Source organism: Colossoma macropomum, unplaced genomic scaffold (assembly GCF_904425465.1).
Source record: "Colossoma macropomum unplaced genomic scaffold, Colossoma_macropomum, whole genome shotgun sequence".
NCBI classification, from domain to species: domain Eukaryota; kingdom Metazoa; phylum Chordata; class Actinopteri; order Characiformes; family Serrasalmidae; genus Colossoma; species Colossoma macropomum.
The window spans coordinates 31,869,040-31,889,722 of NW_023494784.1; the positions used below are offsets into that span (position 1 = coordinate 31,869,040).

General features: G+C 40.4%; 2 protein-coding genes across 2 annotated transcripts in view; one reads left to right on the top strand and one right to left on the bottom strand.

The window, feature by feature from the left end:
- The window catches only part of ptprna (protein tyrosine phosphatase receptor type Na), a 29,977-nt gene extending 28,473 nt beyond the window's left edge, over positions 1 to 1,504 (bottom strand). Inside the window, exon 1 of the mRNA XM_036568670.1 lies at positions 1,257 to 1,504. Coding sequence (XP_036424563.1) covers positions 1,257 to 1,332 — 76 coding nt within the window. The 5' untranslated portion in view covers positions 1,333 to 1,504. The remainder of the gene's footprint in view (positions 1 to 1,256) is intronic.
- A 9,889-nt stretch (positions 1,505 to 11,393) lies between these two features.
- Positions 11,394 to 20,683, top strand: desma (desmin a). Its single transcript, XM_036568738.1, has 9 exons — positions 11,394 to 12,052; positions 14,650 to 14,710; positions 14,878 to 14,973; positions 15,791 to 15,952; positions 17,039 to 17,164; positions 17,419 to 17,639; positions 18,274 to 18,329; positions 18,779 to 18,873; positions 20,280 to 20,683. The coding sequence occupies exons 1-9, from the start codon at positions 11,493 to 11,495 to the stop codon at positions 20,319 to 20,321; spliced, it is 1,419 nt and encodes a 472-aa protein (XP_036424631.1). The 5' UTR covers positions 11,394 to 11,492; the 3' UTR covers positions 20,322 to 20,683.

A 20,683-nucleotide genomic window follows, 5' to 3' on the forward strand; every position in this document is an offset into this window, starting at 1 on the left:
CACACACACAAACACACACACTCACTGCACACTATTCACCAAAAGCAGAGCAAGGTGCCTGTCGGAAGTATGAATCTTGAGGGACCTGTGGTGGTGTGGATATATATATATATATATATATATATATATATATATATATATATATATATATATATATATATATGACGGATGGAGAGAGGGTGTGACGTGGGCCTGCATACATACAGTGAGTCACCGCTGCCCCTGAGAGCAGGGGCTAACACAACAGAAGAAAGAGAGACAGAGAAAGAGAGAGAGGTATCTAGCATGGAGAGAGTGGGTGGCTGGCAGCTCACAATATGTGAACATACTTCTGTGTTGAGAAAAGTGAAGCTGTCAAAGACTACAGCTACGTACGAAAGCTGAAGATTAGCTGTAGAAGCATTAACATGTCACACCAGATCAAAGGAAAATAGACTGCAGTGCCACATACACAATTCATCGACTGTCTGTCTTTAGAGTTGGTTAAAAAAACACCAAACTGACATCAGTGAACAATGAAATCCTGATTTAGCACATGATAACATCTGAGAAATTTAAAAACATAAAAATATCTAATATATATCTAAAGGCATCCCTCAAAGCGCCAGTTTTGAGGTGTCCTGTGTGACTGTGGCCAGAGCAGTGACAGGAAGCAGCCTGGTTTTAATAATTAACTCGAGTGAAGGGGACAGAATAAACACACTTGAATGTGGTCGCTGTCCGTGGTGCTGAAAGCTCCCACCTTCAGGCGGTCACCCATTTCCACCAGTTGCTCATTATGGTCACCTCCACCGTAGTCTCGGTGTTTTGTTTGTTTTGGTGACCACGTTCAGCTCAACAGGGAACCGACCTGACCATTTGGTGCAATGTGGGCCAATCAGAACTGTTCGTGCCCTCGTATTCTCTTTCCATGATTAATGATTTCTTGCTTTTCAGACCTCAATAATCAACTCACACATGCAGATCTCTCAACATGCGAAATGGATGGCGCCTAACAGCCTTCTGTCTTTTCCTCCAGCAGCCGCGAGAGATTGTCAGTATGTCACAGACAGGCGTTACCTGAGCCAAGAGCTGATAACCCAATCACGCCTGCAAGCAAAACTAATGTCTACGTGTCTTTAGAGCCCTGTCGATCGAAGGCTCATGAATCCACGTCCTGCAAGTTCACGTTAGCTTCTCGTAGGTTCTTTCTGGGTGACTTTCTTTCCCTCCTGCCCACTCCCTCCTCGCCTGTCCCTGCGCATCTATCTACTCACCGTATTTGCCCGCCATCCCGAGCTGGTAGAGCACGGTCATGCCCAGCACGACTCTCCATAGTCGAGGATGCATCATACCGAAGAGTCGCGAGGCTGAAGCGGACGGTCCCCGTCCCACCACGGCGGCGATCTAAAATCTAAATCCACATTTCTGGCCCCTTCCCTCCTCCCCCGTAGCAGCACAGGTGATGGAGAGAGCACGGCGCTGGAGCTGAAACCGAGCGAGGCAGGACGAAAACACACGGAGGCGTTGACGGCAGCTCGCGTGTGGCGCCGCCCTGCGGTCACGGCCAGCGTTACTCACGCAGTGACGTCATTTCGGGAGCCCGAGGGTCCACCAAGAAGTTCATGAAGGACCACTGCTTACCTCTTTCTTTATTCATGGGGCAGGTGAAAGAGGAAGCAGTCCACGTGGATTTAAAAGGAGAAATCATTCAGATATCTGGAAAAAAATAAAATGTACATGAAATGATTAGTGATGCATACAAATAATTATACAAAAATGATGCATGCAAAAGCATACACACGTATATGTATGCATGTGTGTGTGTATATATACACACACACACACACATAATAATTACATGACTTGAAATGTTAGAAAATAGACACCATCACGTAAACCAAAGCATTATTTAAGGTAAATGTTATTAAGTAATTATCTATTTATTATCTCTTTATAGAAGTTATCTACTTATAATTTCTTGACATGAAAATACTCTGAATAGCTATTTGATCAGTGAGATTTGATCATAGCTTTTTAAATATAAATTTAGCATCAAGGGGGTAGGAGGGAGTTTGACACTGGGGGGCGGGCACATTTGCTACTATGAATCTGCCCGGAAGTCTCAGAGCTGAACAGCTGCGTGTGAACAATTCTGAAGGGGACTCAAGAGGCTTATGAGAAACTGAGCATATTGGATTAGTTCTGTTTATTGATCTGGAAAACTGACATTGAACAGTATGGAGACAGTCGAAGAAGCGCTTACTTGTGTTCTCTGATGTCTCTGATATTCGAATTTTCCCGTTCCACCTTAAATGGTGCCGCAGTTTTGAGCGCCAAATACTACACCATTTAAGGTGGAACGGGAATTCGAATAAGAGGCTGGCGCATAGGAAGCTGACTCCAGCCTCGTGGTTCTCTGTGGCTAAAATCTGGCCGATATGTAGCATTACTGTCCTGTCTCTCGTGTCCGACTCAGAACATGTAAAAATTGCAGACAAGAAGTTTGATTTTATGCGGTGAGGCTGACTGTTTGGTGTGAAATGCGATGCTGTGGCACATTCACTTAAGACAGGAAGTTAAATGGTTAGGGTAAACGAAATAACGGCTACATTAAAAGTTTTCAGCACTACAGATGTCCTGATGTAAACTGGCATTACCCCACCTAACCATGAATAACTAATCCCGTACGAGTTGGACTTAAGGCTACTCTTTTTTGGGCATTAGGATGAAATGAGATGACAAAAAAATTTACATTAAGGTTAAGACTAACATTAACGTCCTACACTACACACTCTGGAACTTTACATACTGCACTACTGAGAGCACTTCTAATGGTGGTGTGCTACTTTTTACACACTATTAGTTAACTGTGGCGATACGTTTGGGACGCGGCCAGAGACTAACGTTACCTGACATTTCAGGGTGTTTTTTGAGGACCGTTAACCGCTGTCGTTATTGACCCGGAGTCCAAAGCTGGTGAAAGCTACTAACTAACCTACCATACAGACGCTCCGACGATGCGGAAGCTGAGGCCAGTGAAGCTGGTGATTGGAGAATTTTCAAACAGCACGATTTTTAAGGCAAAATATCTTTATTTTTGAACAGGCACTTCAACACAAGCCTTAACTAAGGCTAAAAGAAGGCCCAGCGCCACCCAACACACAACATGACATGAAATGGGAAAGGTGTCTGATATGCTGGCTGCTATCGCGCTTTTCCTCTCACACGGTATAATGTTTGGGTAGGACAAATGCAGCTTTTTCTAATATGACATCCCTCCTGTTCCTACGCCAATGTGATGCATTATCGATATTAACTTTATTATAAGTTCATTTTGGAGGATATGCAGCTTTCTTAATTATGGAATACAGCTACACCTACAGCTGTGTTTATCATCAATTTTACTATTTTTTTAACAGCTTCCTACAAATTGTTTGAAACATTTAGAATATTAGTATTCTTATCAGAATCATTGTATGTTCTGCAAAAAGACTGATTTATATCCATATTAGAGTAGACGAGATCATTTACACAAGGGCATTATTAAGCTGCAGCCCTCGTTCTTCTCCTCTCTCACCTCTGATCACTAATGGGACAGTGAATGTTCTCACCAGCAGTGTCACTCTTCCCCTTTTAAAAATTCTGTAGACAAACTCTTGGCATCTGGCTCTGCATCAATGTACAAGTCACACAAATAAAAAGTGATTTTACCAGAAACAAACCAGATGACATGTTCAGGGATGTATATCTCAATGTCATTCATAGATACATATCATTCTCCAGAAACTATGACAATAATGATTCACCATTGATTAGTATTCTGCAGAAGAGATTTATGATGTGAACTGTGAAAAAGTTGTATTATTTCTATCTTAAATATTTCAGATATCGCTCGCTGTATTTCAGAATTCAGAAATAAAATGGATGACTTGTGAGGTGTTTTTGTTTTGAATAAAGTCTGCACCAATAACCAAAGTTGCAGTGCCACCCACTGTCCACATGCTGTTAGTGTAGAAAGATCCACACAAAAATGATCCTTGGAATTATTTTTAATATTAGTGATTTTTTTTCCCACAATATGACTGTTTAACTGATAAGTCCTTCCAAATCAGGCTTCTGATGCTGACAAATTACAGGAATTCACATTGGTAAACTGATGAACCTCTCTCTCTCTCTCTCTCTCTCTCTCTCTCCCTCTCTCTCTCTCTCTCTCTCTCTCTCTCTCTCTCTCTCTTCTGTATGGCTTCTCTCCTGTCTGGAATCTGTGTACATGTGTTTGGTGGGTCGCCGGGGCAGCCGTTGCTTGTTTTTTGAAAGTCAACCTGCTGTGGTGCTGCCACCCCCGCCTTCCCATAACCTCCGCCTACGGTCAGAGTCACATGCTATGGCATTTAGACCCCCAGCACCTTCCAGCAGCAGCAGTCTCACCTCCCCCATACTGGCACGTATTCTGATGGGCAAACCATGCACTGACGACAGATTAGGACAGGAGGAACATGTCATAAAGAAAAACATGGTAGCGCGTTACAGTTGTGACATTATTTTTCAATAAAACTCTCTTGGGGAATCAATAACATAGTTGAAGACTGAGCTGTATTATTTTACAAAAATAATTAACTTTTGTTGTTTGTGTGAATATGTGAAGCAGAACACCCACAGATCCCAAAGAAACACTGGAACTGTGACTGAACAAGATTCTCACAGCATGCATGCAGTAAAAAAAACAACACAAGATAACACACAAGATTAGAGCACTCATTTGTGTATTTATGCAGCCTTCTGTGATACAAGGCCAATATCGTAATAATGATTCATAAATGATATAATAATAATTTAATAATAACATATTTTATTTATATAGCACGTTATGCTAGTGACAGCTCATAGTGTTTTACAGACAGGTGATAAAGTTAAACAGTAAAACAAGAAATTATAATTATTAACTTAGAATCATATAAGAAAACCACACAGATAGAAAAGATATATACCATGAGTTTTAATTTAATGCTAAGTAAAAGAGATACATTGTTAGATGTTTCTTAAAAGTGGGCACTGAGCTTGACTGTCTAATAAAAGGTGGAATTGAGTTCCACAGTTTAGAAGCATAACAACTGAACAAGGTCCCTCTGTGTTATCTGGATTTTACTGAACGTATTTGCAGAAGGCCAGCATCTGCAGATCTAAGATGTGCTGGAACATAAACGACAGACACTCTGTGATGTAAGTGGGTGCTAGGTCATTTAAAATCTATCCTGACAGATACAGGCAGCCACTGCAGTTCTTTTAAAATGGGAGTGATATGATCTCTCTTTTTTATTTTTGTTAGGATGTGCACTGCTGCATTTTGTATGTGTTGTAAAGGATGTATTTCTTTCTTAGGAAGTCCAGTAAGAAGATCATTACAGTCATCAACTCTGCTTGTAACACATGCATGAACAAGTTTCTCTGCGTCTCTCTGAGACAGAAAAGGCTGAACTTTAGTGATATTTCTCAAATGATAAAAACCTACTTTAGTGACTGTGTTTACATGTGGGATAAAACAGAGCTCAGAGTCTAAGATCACACCCAGGTTTCGTATTTCAGGTTTGGTATACAAAGCTAAAGAACAAAGTTTCTCATAAAGCAGCTTTCTTTGAGATTTTTGTACCATCGATCAGTGTTTTCATTTTTATGTGATTTTGCGACATCCACTGAGAAATATCTGATGCACAGTTTGTTCAGTTCCATTGTCTAATAGTAGTAAGCTGCTCATCATAATAGTAATAATAGTAATTAAGTAAGTTGTGGTGTAATGTTAAAACCATCTAGAATGGTCAGTAGGTTACTGCTAGGTCTATTTCCTTGGAGAGTCGTTTACTAGGGATTGGTCGCGCTCCCTCTGCCTCCCACCTGCTCCCCATGGCTCCACACAGCCATGCTGCCATCAGCAGCAGCTGGGCCCTTCACCCCCAGGGATTACACGTTTCTGGGGAAGACAGGAGCAGAAATTCTCTTTTCAATAGCATATTCAGTTGAATTCATTGGTGAATCCTTGAATGTTTTGATACCAGACTGTTTTTTTGTTCTTCAGATCAGCTGAAAAAGACTGTAATGATTTCATGACACAGAAGATTCTCTAAGGTTTCCTCAGACACATACTGAGAACTCAGAGAGTCACCCCTGGACACAGAGGCCTATAAACGGAGCACAGGTCAGTGTCTCGCCTGTGTTTGCGGTTTCCCAGCGACTGGGGACCTTGCGTGATCTGACCTTGTCATGAATCATTTCTAACCTGTCACCTATGATCCTTTCACTAGCCGGTACTTTCCTTAGGGAGTTTCCAAAAACGTAATCTGATATTATCTCTTTATTTTTTTATTATAATATATATTGTCACTGTCATATCAAAAACATGTCACAGTACTTTTTCAGTCGTCTACTTTTTACACTGTTTAAAAACGCCAGCTGGCTTTGACATTGTGTGGATAGAAAGGGTCCAAAATGACCTGGAATGCAATATTTTTACATTAATATTAAAATTCAAAATATGTTTTTTGTTTTGCTTTTTCTATTTCCAGAAGATTTTGCTATGACAGTGATATGTGTGTAGATGAATGCATTGTAAGGCAGCTATTTTGGTGCTTCTGTTTGAAGTAATCTCAAAAGATAACGGCATCTCCAATCACTCCACTTAGAGTCATAATGAACATGTATCACCAGCCGTACCGTCAAACACTTCAGTCTGTCCACATTCTTTAAGAAGACTATGTTAAGAACAGTTTGTATTAGAACAGAACATAATAGACTACATTAGAACAGGAACTACACATGGTGTTTCCATCTGATGAGAAGCGTATCTCTTCCTATGACACAGTTGCTATAAACATGAAGGCGCATCAGCCAATTCACTTATTTCTCTGGCAGCAGGCCCTGGTTTTCTGTGTCGCGAGTATGCCTGGGTAAACGCTCTCACCAGGAGGTGACCTGAATACAGTGCAGTGTACCAGCTTTCACACAAACTTCAAACAGAACCTCCAGTAACTCAGCACTCGCAATGACCAATCTTACAATATCTCTTATAATACGGTCTATCATTTACTCTTTATTAAAAAAAAAAACAAACTGATGTCAGAGCAGTGATTGTCCACTTTTAGACCACATGTCCCAGACTGAGATGATAATATACAGGTCACTACACACATTCTACACATTCCTGCTGCAACATTCTCTCCCTCTTTCATATTTTATGGAGCAGCTGTCTCCATGGGAGGTAGCGAGAGTCATAGCTAAACCCCTTTCACAAAGCAATGGTACAAATCTAATAAGGCAAAAGCCAGCACACAGCTCTAATATACTTATAGCCTCCTACCTCATAGCAGTATGGCTCCAGAAAGGGTAGAGCCCATTCCAGTGGACGGCAGTATTCATAAATGCTGCCCTTTTGACCATTCCTATAAAAAATAGTAACAAAAATTCTTTCTATCCACACTCTTAAAAATAAATGGGTGCTTTGGAGCTTTCTTAGAAAAAGAACTTTTGATTTCCTATAAAACCTTTCAATTGAAGGTTCTTTAAAGAAGTCAAGTCAAACCACTCCACTGAAAGGAACCTTAAGGAAGTGTGTTTTTAAGACATTTCTTGATTGTTGATAGTTCTGTGGTGATGTTCTAAAGTTTCTATGCCACACAGCCATTTTTAGCCTAGTCATTTTTTTTACCATTGGCTCACAATTGGGGGACTCCTGTGTTTTCCCCACCACACCATTTTCTAAAATTGCTGCATCAAGCTATTTCAGTCCTACTGACTCACATGGGCTGCCAAAACTCTCTAGAGTGCTACTACGTGCTATTGCAACCACACTGCAGTCAAAAGCTTTCATGTTGTTTCAGTGAAGCTGAATTCTCCTGTCAATCCACTGGCAGCCAATGTAAATGTCAAAGTTTCACAGAGTTCCCCTGCCCTAAAAGTACACTCTGCTGTTGCCATTCTGCTTCACTAACGGCTCCCCAGATACACAGTGTGAACCTGTGGAAAACTTACAGTGCGTTAAAAATGGCATTGTTTGCGTTCCTTTGGGCACTCGTGACACCAAGACATATAAAACAAATACCAAACCTATTCCTAGAGGAGGCAAATAACAAAATCTCTCCACTTTTACGACTGTGTTAAAGCGGACATAACAAACAAAACTGCCTTTTCATCGCCAGATCACATGTACGTTATTTGTCTTTGTATACACCATCTTCTTCACAAAGAAACATAAAGAATTCTTTGCTTTTCGGAAAACGTGATTATAAAAGATAGTGTACCCCATTGCATTACTCTAATACTGCCCAACATTGCATATCGGTTTCACTACCTTTCTGTGTTTTAGTGGCTGGTGTTCAGCCCATGTGTTTTTGTTGAAGTTAACCATTCAATTAGTGGACTAGTTGAAGTTTATTTTGCCCTCACTTGAGTAAAATGAGCAAAATGTATAGAATACTTTGCTTTTCGGAAAACATGATTATAAAATCTACTAGGATTGCCATATATTATAGCATCACATTGACCAAGCATGCTGCCCCACTCTAATTTACACTCCCCTAGCCTTCATATATGCACTATATGATGTCTCTGACAGCAATGTACATATCAGCAGGGTTGGGAGGGTTACTTTAAAATTTTTATAAATGTACAGATTACTGATTACATGTCAAAGAATGCACTATGTAAACTATTCCAAATAATTACTTATTACTTACTATAAAGTAAAACGATCTGATTTCTTTTCATTACTTTTGGATTTTGTATTAAATAAATCTGAAATCTAAAACAAATTTCAACAAGTCGTCTTTAAACAAGGCAAACAGGAAACTGCACTGTTTTAGGAACTTAAATGATAAATTACAGGTTACATATAATTGCCAAAATTATGCAAGTGGCGTAACAAGGAAGCACTATGTCCTAGAGACATTGTCTTATTGGTATCTTATCTGGGGTTTTTTGACAACCACCAATAAGCCAACTGCCTACCTCATTTTAACATCCTCTATCCAAATAGTGAAATAATTGGACTGTATTCTGCCCTCACTTGAGTAAGCAGACCAGCTTGGCAAGCTAATAATATTTAGAGACCTTTTTTAAGTGTAAACCTTTACTGAAAGAGTCAATATCCAAACTGCAACATGCAAAGTAGAGACTTTGCGAATGCAATTATCTATGTTTAAACAAGACAACCGCTATAAAATGAACATCACTGTTAGCTTGGTGCTACATAATCTAGACAATTAGAGCACTGACAGTAATTGGCATTATCCTGATAGTGGTGATCAGGTAAACAAAAACTACTCTTAACATGAATTTCAGGGTTTGTGCCTTATGCATGGCTGTGTGTGTAATCAGATGTTTGGCTGGTACATGATTAAATGATCTGCATCTGGTTCCTCAGCATAGTTAAAGCAGAGTTAAAAAGTAGAGTAGATTTGTTCTTCTACAGTGTGCTTAGCTGCGGCCATTGTTGAGCTCTTCACCATTGCGGAATGTCCACATTCCCCTTCCACTGATATGACCAATTAGAGCAGAGGTATCAACACCCAGAAAATAACCTTTTCCTTACAGAGGAGTAAGGCTACATTTGTGTTAATATGATATAATATTATGTTAACCTGTGTTAGAGCCCCTACAAAAAACAACATGGCAGATATGTAACAAATATTTTTTTTATTTTTCACAACTGACTACCCTATACTCATAATCTCTTTTGCACCTACATGTCTTTGATAGCTGTCTTTGCACATTTTCCAATCCATCAGTGCTTCGTCCTTTATTTAGATACTCCAGGTGAAGAAGTAGGTGCTATTGGTTGTTTGCTTGTCTGCTTCCGTCAGGTCCACAGTCTCCTTCTATCTGAGAGGCCCTAAGGAGAGCATTCTAGTGACAGGGATCAAACTGGAAGCCTATTAATAGCAGTGACAGCAGCAGCTGTGGAGTAAGACAGGCCATTCAGTCAGTCACTGGACAAGCAGGGGAATGCAGAGGGGGAAGGGAGGCATGCTGGAGCTTTTATAGGGCATCATGACTGTTTGATACAGAGTCTTCTCATCTTGATTGCTCAAGAATTGTGTAAAATATGATATAAGTAACTTAATGACACCAAGTATCAGTGACGGAAAGTGGATTCACCTGTTCCCTTTTATTTTACTTCTTCATTATAACACTAAGATACCTCAGATATTTTGCTTCATCATTAAATGTTATCTCATATTGTCACCAGCGTTTAAAACTTTGAAGACTTTATTTAAGCCCACATTTGAATTCCTCACTCTCAACTACATTACTAGTATTGTAGCTTAAGTAATGTAGTATTCATGTTAGTTTCTGAATCATACGTCTAAGCTCAATAGCTGTATACTAAGCCTAGTATGGATTATGCTGCCTGACCGATGAATTTAATGGTGTAGCAGAAGAATATATGACCAGTCCAAACTCTTTTCATTACAATTTAGCACAATCCTTAGAGGACGGAGGTGTAAAAATGGACACAGTGTAAAAATTCCCAAAAATATTGAACTGTTCCAATTGGAGATGCCAAAAACCAATATACCACCTGGCAATTGCCTAATTGTCTATTGTCTATTGTTATTTATTTGTGACTTAATTAGCACAATATAGAGTTCACTTTTTTCTGAAATTTGGCATGGTCAGTGGCAAAGACAGAAGTCTTGATAGCTGCAACTTTCTTAAATGCTAATCTGTGAGAAGAGACAAAGGCTCAGAGCCAAGCAAGACTACAGCACTGAATCACCGCTCTGGGTCTTCTGTTCTCTGTCTGCCCCAAGGATGCCACATCCCACTCACTCAGACAGCCTCTCACCCACCAGCTTCCTGTAGAAGTGAGAATATCTGGCATCATGGACGTGGAAGGTCTAAACTGTGCATGAATCCAATACAATGGCAGTGTGTTCACTGTGGAGGAATCATGCTCTGAAAGAGCCAAAACCAAGATGGATGACCTTTCATGTGGCAAACAGACTGTTTGCTTTAACTCATATATTGCTAAAAGCAAAAGTTTCAAAGCACTATAGTAGCAGGTGTTTATGGAGCACTTCCCTAAATTGCCGTTCATGTCAGTATATTCCACCATCACCAAGCCCTCTTTCATGTTGAAAGAAACCTAAATGGAACTCCAGGCATGGCTGTATCACAAATAATATTGTGGCAGTTATTTATGATCCTTTTCCCAGGTAACACAAGACTCCATGCTAACATGTAACCTAGTCTAGGCCACTGTCCACCCCCGCCAACCCACTCACCATATGCACTTACTGGCATCTACTCCACCCAGCTACTGGAAACCCTATGACAGCTGAGAGACCAGGGGGCAGCGAGAAGAGGTGGGGTCCAGCGGGGGCTGTGACGGGTTTAGGGTGGGGGGCTTAAAAGCGAGTAAGGCTACATATAGCAGCACCCTTGACTGCTGGTCCTCATTCTAGTCAAACCCTCCAACCCAGACAGTTTCGACCCAGCATACACCCCAGAGTTTTCCAACCATGAGCAAGACCTACAGTGCCTCCGCTGAAACGGCTTCATCCTACCGGCGGACCTTTGGCTCAGGCCTGGGCTCCACCATGTCTGGCTCACTGTTCTCCGGCCTGGGCTCCTCTGGGGCCTCCGGCTCCTCACGCATGTCCTCCAGAGTCTACGAGATGACCAAGACCTCCTCCACTCCCCTCTATTCCAGCCTCCGCTCGTCCTTCAAGGCCGGACCTGTGATGCGGTCCTATGCTGGCGAGAAGCTGGACTTCAACCTGGCCGATGCTATGAACCAGGACTTCCTGAACACACGCACCAACGAGAAGGCTGAGCTGCAGCACCTGAATGACCGCTTTGCCAGCTACATTGAGAAGGTGCGCTTCTTGGAGCAACAGAATCAGGCCCTGGTCGTGGAAGTGGAGCGCCTTCGTGGCCGCGAGCCCACCCGTATTGCTGAGATGTATGAGGAGGAGATGAGGGAGCTGCGCAGACAGGTGGATGCGCTGACCAATCAGAGAGCTCGTGTGGAGGTCGAGCGGGACAACCTGGCTGACGACCTACAGAAGCTCAAACTCAGGTAAGAGAGATTACACACCTTTCTGTTCCAAATATCATTCATATCAGCTGGAGAGCTATGAACCTGTAAGAGAATGTGTATAAATGTGCAGCAAGCAGTATGACGCAGTTCAAAATCTATTGCCCATTAGACAGACCAGAAGCGATTCTGTCATTAAGAACATGTGGAGCTATTAGAAGGACGTCCATAAAATAGGATGACGGCGTCTTAATATTTCTTTTCAGTGCCATAGTGGTTCTTCTGTCACTCCCATCTATTCTGACTCCTGTTATGCAACAGCATGTCTGGCCTAAAAGAAGCCATAGAGTGCTAGACTGGAAAGATTCTGGCTGTCCTCCTAATTTGCCCATTCCATGCATTCCTGAACTGACTGATTCATTATGTTTTCTAATTTATTGTAACATGTTATGACAATCTATATCTAGCGAAACTCTACAGTTTCTTTATAAGTGATACTTACTATGACAAGAGGTGTGAATTTCCATTAAAAAGTTTATGGTCTAGGCTATGCAATTTGACAGTAACATAGCACTTATATTGCCCTTCAAAGCCATTTGTGCTCAGATTCCTGCAATACAAGTAAGAGCAGTCGTTGACAGCCCTTTGGCAAAAAAGGCAGGTGGCATTTTTCAAAAGATATTGCAGAAAAACAATTTAATTTCACCACAGGTACATTTATCACAGTGGTCTGCTTTAGTAATGAGTGTCTGTGTCTGTGGAGGCCAAAGTTCTAAACGTTTATAAGGGAATAAGCTCTGAACATGGCCACACCAGCTATAATATTAACACAGTGAGAATCATGAATCACAGAGGAAGTCAATAGGCAGACAAGGCCATCTAGGAGTGCAGTGGCCATCGTGGAAATAAGGAAAGAGAGTGTGTGGGAGTGAGAGAAAGAGAGAGAGACAGGGAAAGACAGAGAGAGGGATAGTATGAATGAGTGGCAGATTTTAACTCATGGTGTACAGTACACTGCTTTAGCTTACACTGGAAGTATAGTGTATGTTATTAGAAATGCAGTTTGACAGTACTAGAGCTGCGCTCTCAGCTGCAAGAGGACCCACAGTCATGTAAGAGCAGTTCCCAGATTAGAAAGCTATTATTATCCTCCCCAATATGCTCCCCCCCCCCACCCCTATTACCACCCCCCAGGACTGTGGAGAATTCTCATCTCCTAAAATACCCTTATCTCGCAGCCTCTCTGTGTGTGTGTGTGTGTGTGTGGGCGAGTGTGTGAGTGCATACGCATGAGAGAGAGAGTGAGCACATAGCACTCAGGGGACTGCAGGCATTAGAATGAGACTGCCCCACATTAACAATACTGATTCACGATAACCATTTGTAGGCTGTTAATAGCAGCTGCTATTCATATGCATTGCTTAAGAGGACTGGACCTCTGCATACAGAAGATTGCCTAAAAGAGGAAGAAAGAGGAGCCATTTAAAACAAACATATCTTTTTTAATCTTTCTCTTGAATAGCTTCTCACTAGGAAATCGGAATAGTTTTCCAGAGAACATTAGGAATGCAATTTGATAGGTGTTTTCCAGATTAAAAATATATTTGGCAATATTAATGTAACTGGAGTTATTTATTTATTTATTTTAATTGTACAGTTATTTCCTTTTAACTGCAATGTAATGTAATAAGTTTAACTTATCCTCCTGTTCAAAGTACATTCAGATTTTGTAATTAAAATAAAAAGTATTATATAACAAAAACAAATTATTAATATTGTCACTGTACAAAAAATAATGCATCTATTTTTTTTTTTCATTTTTCTAAATTAATTGAACACAGCAGTTGTCCTTTACATTTTGTCACAGTTAGAAATGCTCCATAATTGCTTGGAACAAAATCATTCTGCATTCACTTCCTTTAAAAGTTAAAAATGTTTTGCCTTCTTCTGTGAAATTACCTTTCTGGAGATACTTGTTTTCATTTGTATTTTATTTTAACAGTGATGATATGAAGAGTTAAAGAACAATAATGACACCTGTTAAGTATTACATGTTGAAGGTTTTGCAGTGCACTTGAGTTTCACGTAGCATAGTATGTAATGGAGTCATCTGCCATCTGCATGGCGTGACTCCAACATCTGTCATTGAAATATCATCAGATGCGATTAGACTGCCAACCATCGCATACATGAAACCTGATATGTGCTGCGTGCACTAGGTATCGCCATTTCAAAGGAGTCGGTAGCATAAAGTTTAATCACCTCTGCAATAGTGTGATTCCACGTGGTATGGAACTTGGCTACATGCCCTATCCTTATCTGACCATTGGCATTGTTTAGTTATGGTAAGGTGACACCAGAGAACCAGTCCCACCTCATTTCTCCTATATTAAAGGACAGCTGCCTGTGGACATGTTGCCTATTGGGTATGAGACTATTTTTGTATATCTTGAGATTCCTATATGACTACACCAAGAAAAAAATGCTTAATTGCATATTATGTTACCCACAGTTTAGAAAGGAATGTAAGCCATGTGATAATGTTTATGGATGGTTACCTTTGAGGACATTTGCACGGTGTTAGATGTCGTCTTTGAAGCAGAAAGTCAGTCTGAGGACTTTTGCTTGTTCTTCCACAGACTCCAGGAGGAGATTCACCAGAAAGAGGAGGCCGAGAACAACCTCTCTGCATTTAGAGCTGTAAGTCCACATTCTGCAAACATATTCAAATGAAATCTTACACAATTTCAACAAACCAAACCAGAAGTGTTCTTAAAGATTCTTACAGAATGACCTGAGGTTTCACATTGAAATGACCACACATTTGATCTCGGATTAAGAAAAATCCTTTCATATCTTCTCTCTAGGATGTTGACGCTGCTACCATCGCCAGGCTGGACCTGGAGAGACGCATTGAGAGCCTGCATGAAGAGATTGCCTTCCTCAAGAAGATCCATGAGGAGGTCTGTGTGCTTTTCAAAGCATTCGTTCCATCCTTCTGTCACTCCACACACTTATCATCCCCTCATTCGCTACCTGCCGCTCCTTGCTAAATCAGCAATCCATTTTTTCGATTTTTGTCTAAATGTAAACCCCAGAAATACAATAAATTCTTTATCCACACACACTTTGTGCTAAACACATGTATGTACAAAGACATACTTTGTAACACATGCACATATAGTCATACTCATAATCAAGACGCGCATGCCAGATCTCCAAAAGTTAGACCATTTCAGACTGTCCCCCTGTTGTCTGACATTTGGAGGTGAAATGTTAGCGTGACACATGTTTGCGTGTGCACGCGCATGTAGGTTTGTCAGCTGTGCTCTGACAGGGCGGGGGCAGTGTAATGCTGTGGAACAGATGCATTTCTATAATTAAAACCTGAGAAACAGATTCAGACATGCAGCTGTGAAACAGACCGAAGGACTACACTTTGAAATGCCCCACATCTACTGTTTATATAAGGAAACATTATACTGTAATAAAATGCTGTACAGTACATTATTTAGTATATGAATCTCAACTGGTTTAGATTATTCTAGCAGTAAATTTTCTCAGCTTTATAATCTTACCTTCAGCCATTGTACCTTTTTTGGCATACTACATTGCTTTGGCATATATAAATGTATTCATTGCACACATTGTACACATTTATACATTGCTTTAAATGTTTAGAAATGTAACTAGAATTATCTCACTCAGCTCACCAAGTGAAATGCTAGGAAGGTGAACGTTCTTATCATTTCTGATTTTGCTTTGCCTTTCTGTGTACAGGAGATCCGTGAGCTCCAAAACCAGATGCAGGAGTCCCAGGTCCAGATCCAGATGGATATGTCCAAACCCGACCTGACTGCTGCTCTGAGAGACATCCGCACGCAGTATGAGGCCATCGCTGCCAAGAACATTGCAGAGGCTGAGGAGTGGTACAAGTCCAAGGTGTGTCACAGGGACATATACACTATATAATGTAATACTGGCAGGCGTAGAATTACCAGTAAAGTTCAGATTTAAGGCTGAATGTTTATTTCTGGACTGTAATACCTGCATGCATGCAGCATCAGCTCTCTGTCTCTTACTACTATCATGATAAAAGTACTATTATGACACGAATTTTAACACAAATCAGCTTATTAATGTACAATAACATAAATCTGTGATGAACCTACTGACTCTGGAAGGTTGTAGGTTCAGATCACATGACTGACTGGGTATACCTGGTTGTGCCCTTGGATAAGGCACTCAATCCCCCATTGCACCAGGTTGCACTGCTCTGCTGCCGATGCTGTGCTGCTCACAGCCTGGGCATAGATAGGCAGAGAAATGACAAATTTTACTTGTAGGATCAATAAAGTACATTGCATAAGGCAATGATCAAACACATTGTGCTTTCAGTCACTGCCTTTGCTGAAAAATCAGTGGTAGTCCTAACACCAATACATTACTGGAAAAGATATTGCTGTGGAATAGCGCTCTCTAGCAAACTCTGTGATTACAGCCAGTGGTTGAACTGTAAAAAAAAAAGTTCAAAGGGTTATTGGCTTCAAACGATCAGGAGGCTAGAGGCACTGGGGAAGTTGGTTATGAAATGAAGCTACACTTACGTTTTAGCTCATGAAAAAGCCTTTTCAGATATCTGTCATTTCATACTGTAATTCGACTGACCATTTTTTTACATATAGAACAAAGAATATTTTTTTTTCAAACTTCTACAGGCAGATATAAGATTATAAGATTATACAAATTCATTTAGCTACAATACTGTTGCAGATCATTAATATATACCTGCACCATAAACTTTGTCATGTAAATCTCAAATATACAAGGATTTGAAATACTCGTAATAATCTTAATCTTTTTAATCGTATCACATTAAGACACTGATTCAAAGGGGATGGAAAGGGGGGATGGCAATTTTACAATGGGGATGATTTTTTGTCCTTTTTTGTGAGAGAAAAAATGGTATTCCTTTGCTTTCACCCTTAAATCAAAACCCTGACTGTAGCTAATCGCTCCCATCCACAGGTGTCAGATCTGAACCAGGCTGTGAACAAGAACAACGACGCTCTAAGACAGGCCAAGCAGGAGAGCATGGAGTTCCGTCACCAGATCCAGTCCTACACCTGCGAGATCGACTCTCTCAAGGGCACTGTGAGTATTTATTCGATCTTTCTTTCTTTTCATAACCTGCAGGAGCAATCATCAGACCCCACGGCAATCCAGATATGAGCTCAGCCTCAGAACAACTCATTACACCTGATAGTTATTAGAAAGCCTTAATATATTTACTCAGGTCTTTGCACATATTGACTTTGGCTGAGTGGCACTAAGCACTGGTGTTTGTATCTGTTCTCTATTTCTGTTTTATATATTTAATTCATTAAATTACTATTCTCACTCTCCAGAACGAGTCTCTGATGAGGCAGATGAGGGAGATGGAAGAAAGGATGGGCCGCGAGGCCGGAGGCTACCAGGACTCCATCACCCGTCTGGAGGCCGAGATTGCTAAAATGAAGGATGAGATGGCCCGTCACCTGCGGGAGTACCAGGACCTCCTCAATGTCAAGATGGCCCTGGACGTGGAGATTGCTACCTACAGGAAGCTGCTGGAGGGAGAGGAAAGCAGGTGAATGGTCTTTAGATTACTTAAAGATAAGAAGAATTATAAAGTTATTTAGTACTTCTTTTATTTGGTCAAAGAACCTGTATTTAACCAGACTATTCAGTCAAAATTGTGTTAAAATGTAGGTGTAAACTGGAGCATTAATATACAAATGTTATAAAGAGGAAAAAAAGAGATAAAAATAGGGCAAGCAGGAAATAGAGACATAAACGTGTTATTTCGAAAAAAACATCACTTTCACTACTGACTAAATTACATTTGGAATGAAAACATATTCAATATTTTGAATTGCAGTGTAAATTATAGGAAAACGTTGAGGAAAATTGAGTTCCCAAATGACCATGCTAAATTAACCTGAACCAAATGAGTAAGAAATGACCAATAGATTAAATTGGACAGAATGTAGATGGAGAAAGATGTGTCAGGCTGACCATATAAAGACCATTTTTTATCATGTGTAAAATGATGACTAGTGAACTGAAGAGTACAGAGTGCACTTGCATATCCTGTATGTGGGATATTAGTATGTTCTACATACTTTTCTAAAATATTGGACATCTAGTTTTTCATACAGATAGACACCAAGTTCACGTTAGTGTTACATAACCTTTCAACCTGTCATCTCTTTCCTTCCCAGGATCACTCTGCCTGCACAGTCATATTCCTCCTTGAGCTTCAGAGGTGATGTCAGAGGTGGGGCCTTTATGTTTATTTGCGTTCTCTCTCTCTCTCTCTCTCCCCTCTCTTTCTCTACCAACCAAGAGACCGAATACTGTCACCCAACTGAGTAGATGTGACATTCTTAAATTATCCACCAGAGGGAGCACAGCCATTTTGTTTAGACACTTTGTCCCTTTTTCTCAAGCAAACTGTTTTTGTAATAGTGGGGCAGCTACATTAATAAGGGATCCCAGCTTCCATTATAGTTAACCATTTAAATCCAAAGGCCTTGTATGCTCATCCAGACTGCTACTATATTATTAGTCATGTTAGTTTCATAGCTGGTACCAAATCATTTATAGTAGTCACTAAATGATAAGACTTGAAAATAATACAAGAAACAATAAGCCTATGTGATATCATTTGTAAACTGTACCTTAATGTAACAAAACTAATGATGGTTGTGAACTATGTTGCAATAGAGACCAACCCTGAGCAGCATATGCAGCCGCGTTCCTCTGAGGTCCACTCCAAGAAAACAGTTCTGATCAAGACCATAGAGACTCGTGATGGAGAGGTGAGATTATATATAATATACACATACATATATATATATGTATGTGTGTATATGTATACACACACACAGGCACCCACACCTCTCTGAGTTATTACTTAATCATCTTTTTATTGCTGGGTTTCAAATTGGACACTGACCTGTATCAAATTTCATTCATAGCTGAATGTCACTAATGAAGACAATCACTTCTCTAACCCCTTAAATGGCCAGGAACTGCTACCATTCTTCACTCCTGTAACTTACAGGGGAATTCCACTGATTTTTGAAAATTTCTGCATAATTTAATTGAGATGTAAACAAAGTCATTCAGAGTGGTTTGGTATAAATAAATTAATTGTAGAGAAATGCTTAAAAGGTGGTTATAGGAACCAGGGATCAGTGTCTACAATGCAAACATAACCTTTTAATGTCCTATCCAAAATGACCTCTGAATCTACACATCTTCACCATCATTGTATTGTAAAAGTACATTATAAGCCAAAACATTATTGCAAAACCGTCATAAAAAAGTCTTATGCATTATGTAGTGTAATTATTTAATGTAATATTGTTCTGTAAGGGAGCTCTTAGAGGTATTTAATTCTTCAGAAGTCTGGTTTCTATCATCACCACTGTGAACGATTTTGGCATTATAATTTCTCTAGAACAGAGCATTTCACATCAAACTGCCCTGACTGACTTTGTTTCCATCGTAAATAATGAATTATGCAGAACTTTTGAAAAACCAGTGGAATTCCCTTTTAAGAACAAATTAATCAGATCACACTATTTTCAACGTAAATCCATAAAAAGCCTGGAAATGTAGGGGGTTAAAGCCATATCCCTTTGCTCCCTTCATTCATCCATCCGCCTCCTTATTTTTCATTTCCCTCTAGACTAGGACATCTAGTGAGGAAATGAGTGCCATGAGCGCTCAGCGTGTAAGTTACACAGCAGTTCATCCATCTCATCTCTTCTTCTCCTTCCTCACCTGCTCACTCTCTATCTCTCAGAGAGTCCACTCCCTGTAAAAGCACTGCTGGCCTCCCCTGAATGCTCCCCAGGAAGCATCATTAAAATCCACTGCACAACACTGATAGCGACTGTCCTCTGTGTAGTGCCCTGCCGAACCGGGCAAAGGAGAGTGTTATCACTTAGAAACACATTTCTGACTGCACAACACTACAGCAACTGGCTGTTTATCATTAGCTTCGACAGATAGTTCTGCACCGGCCCTACTATTCATATTTGGCATAAAAGCACAGTAATTGAAATTCGTCTTAAACCACCTCATGCCTGTTCCGTTCCTCTCTGCACTTTGCCAGCTGCTTTACTTACCTTACACATCTCCTAACCCATCTGCTCTGAGCTTTATCTGTCTTCTGCTGCATGTGTGACTGATCTCCACTGTTTGTCTCTCCCTGAAGGTTGTCAGCGAATCCACACAGCACCAGCAGGACGTCATGTAAAACTGACAAGAAGAGAGAAGCAATATACCCCAACAGAATTCAATCCCCTTTTGAAACAAGAACATTTCCAAGCCACGGAGGCCTTCAGGTTTAGATTTTTTAATGAATATTCTCAGTGATGACACCCTGACCCATGAACCCAAGCAGCTATGGACGAATAAGAAGACAAAGCTGAAAGTGTGCAGAAGAATAAAGAGATATGAGTGAATATGAATCCATGTCAAGCATTGCTGGAAGGAATGTTAGTATACAGTTGAATTTTGTGTTCAAGTGTGTGTGTATGTGTGTGTATGCTTTGGAGTGAGTGGGTCATATCTGCCAAGTCATCGCCCACCATAATGAATAAACACAAAAAGATATAC

Coding starts and splice junctions, on each gene's coding strand:
- desma (XM_036568738.1), top strand. CDS start 11,493: ATGAGCAAGACCTACAGTGCCTCCGCTGAAACGGCTTCATCCTACCGG. Junction 14,711..14,877: donor ACCTCTCTGCATTTAGAGCT/GTAAGTCCACAT, acceptor TCTTCTCTCTAG/GATGTTGACGCTGCTACCAT. Junction 18,874..20,279: donor TAGAGACTCGTGATGGAGAG/GTGAGATTATAT, acceptor CTCTCCCTGAAG/GTTGTCAGCGAATCCACACA.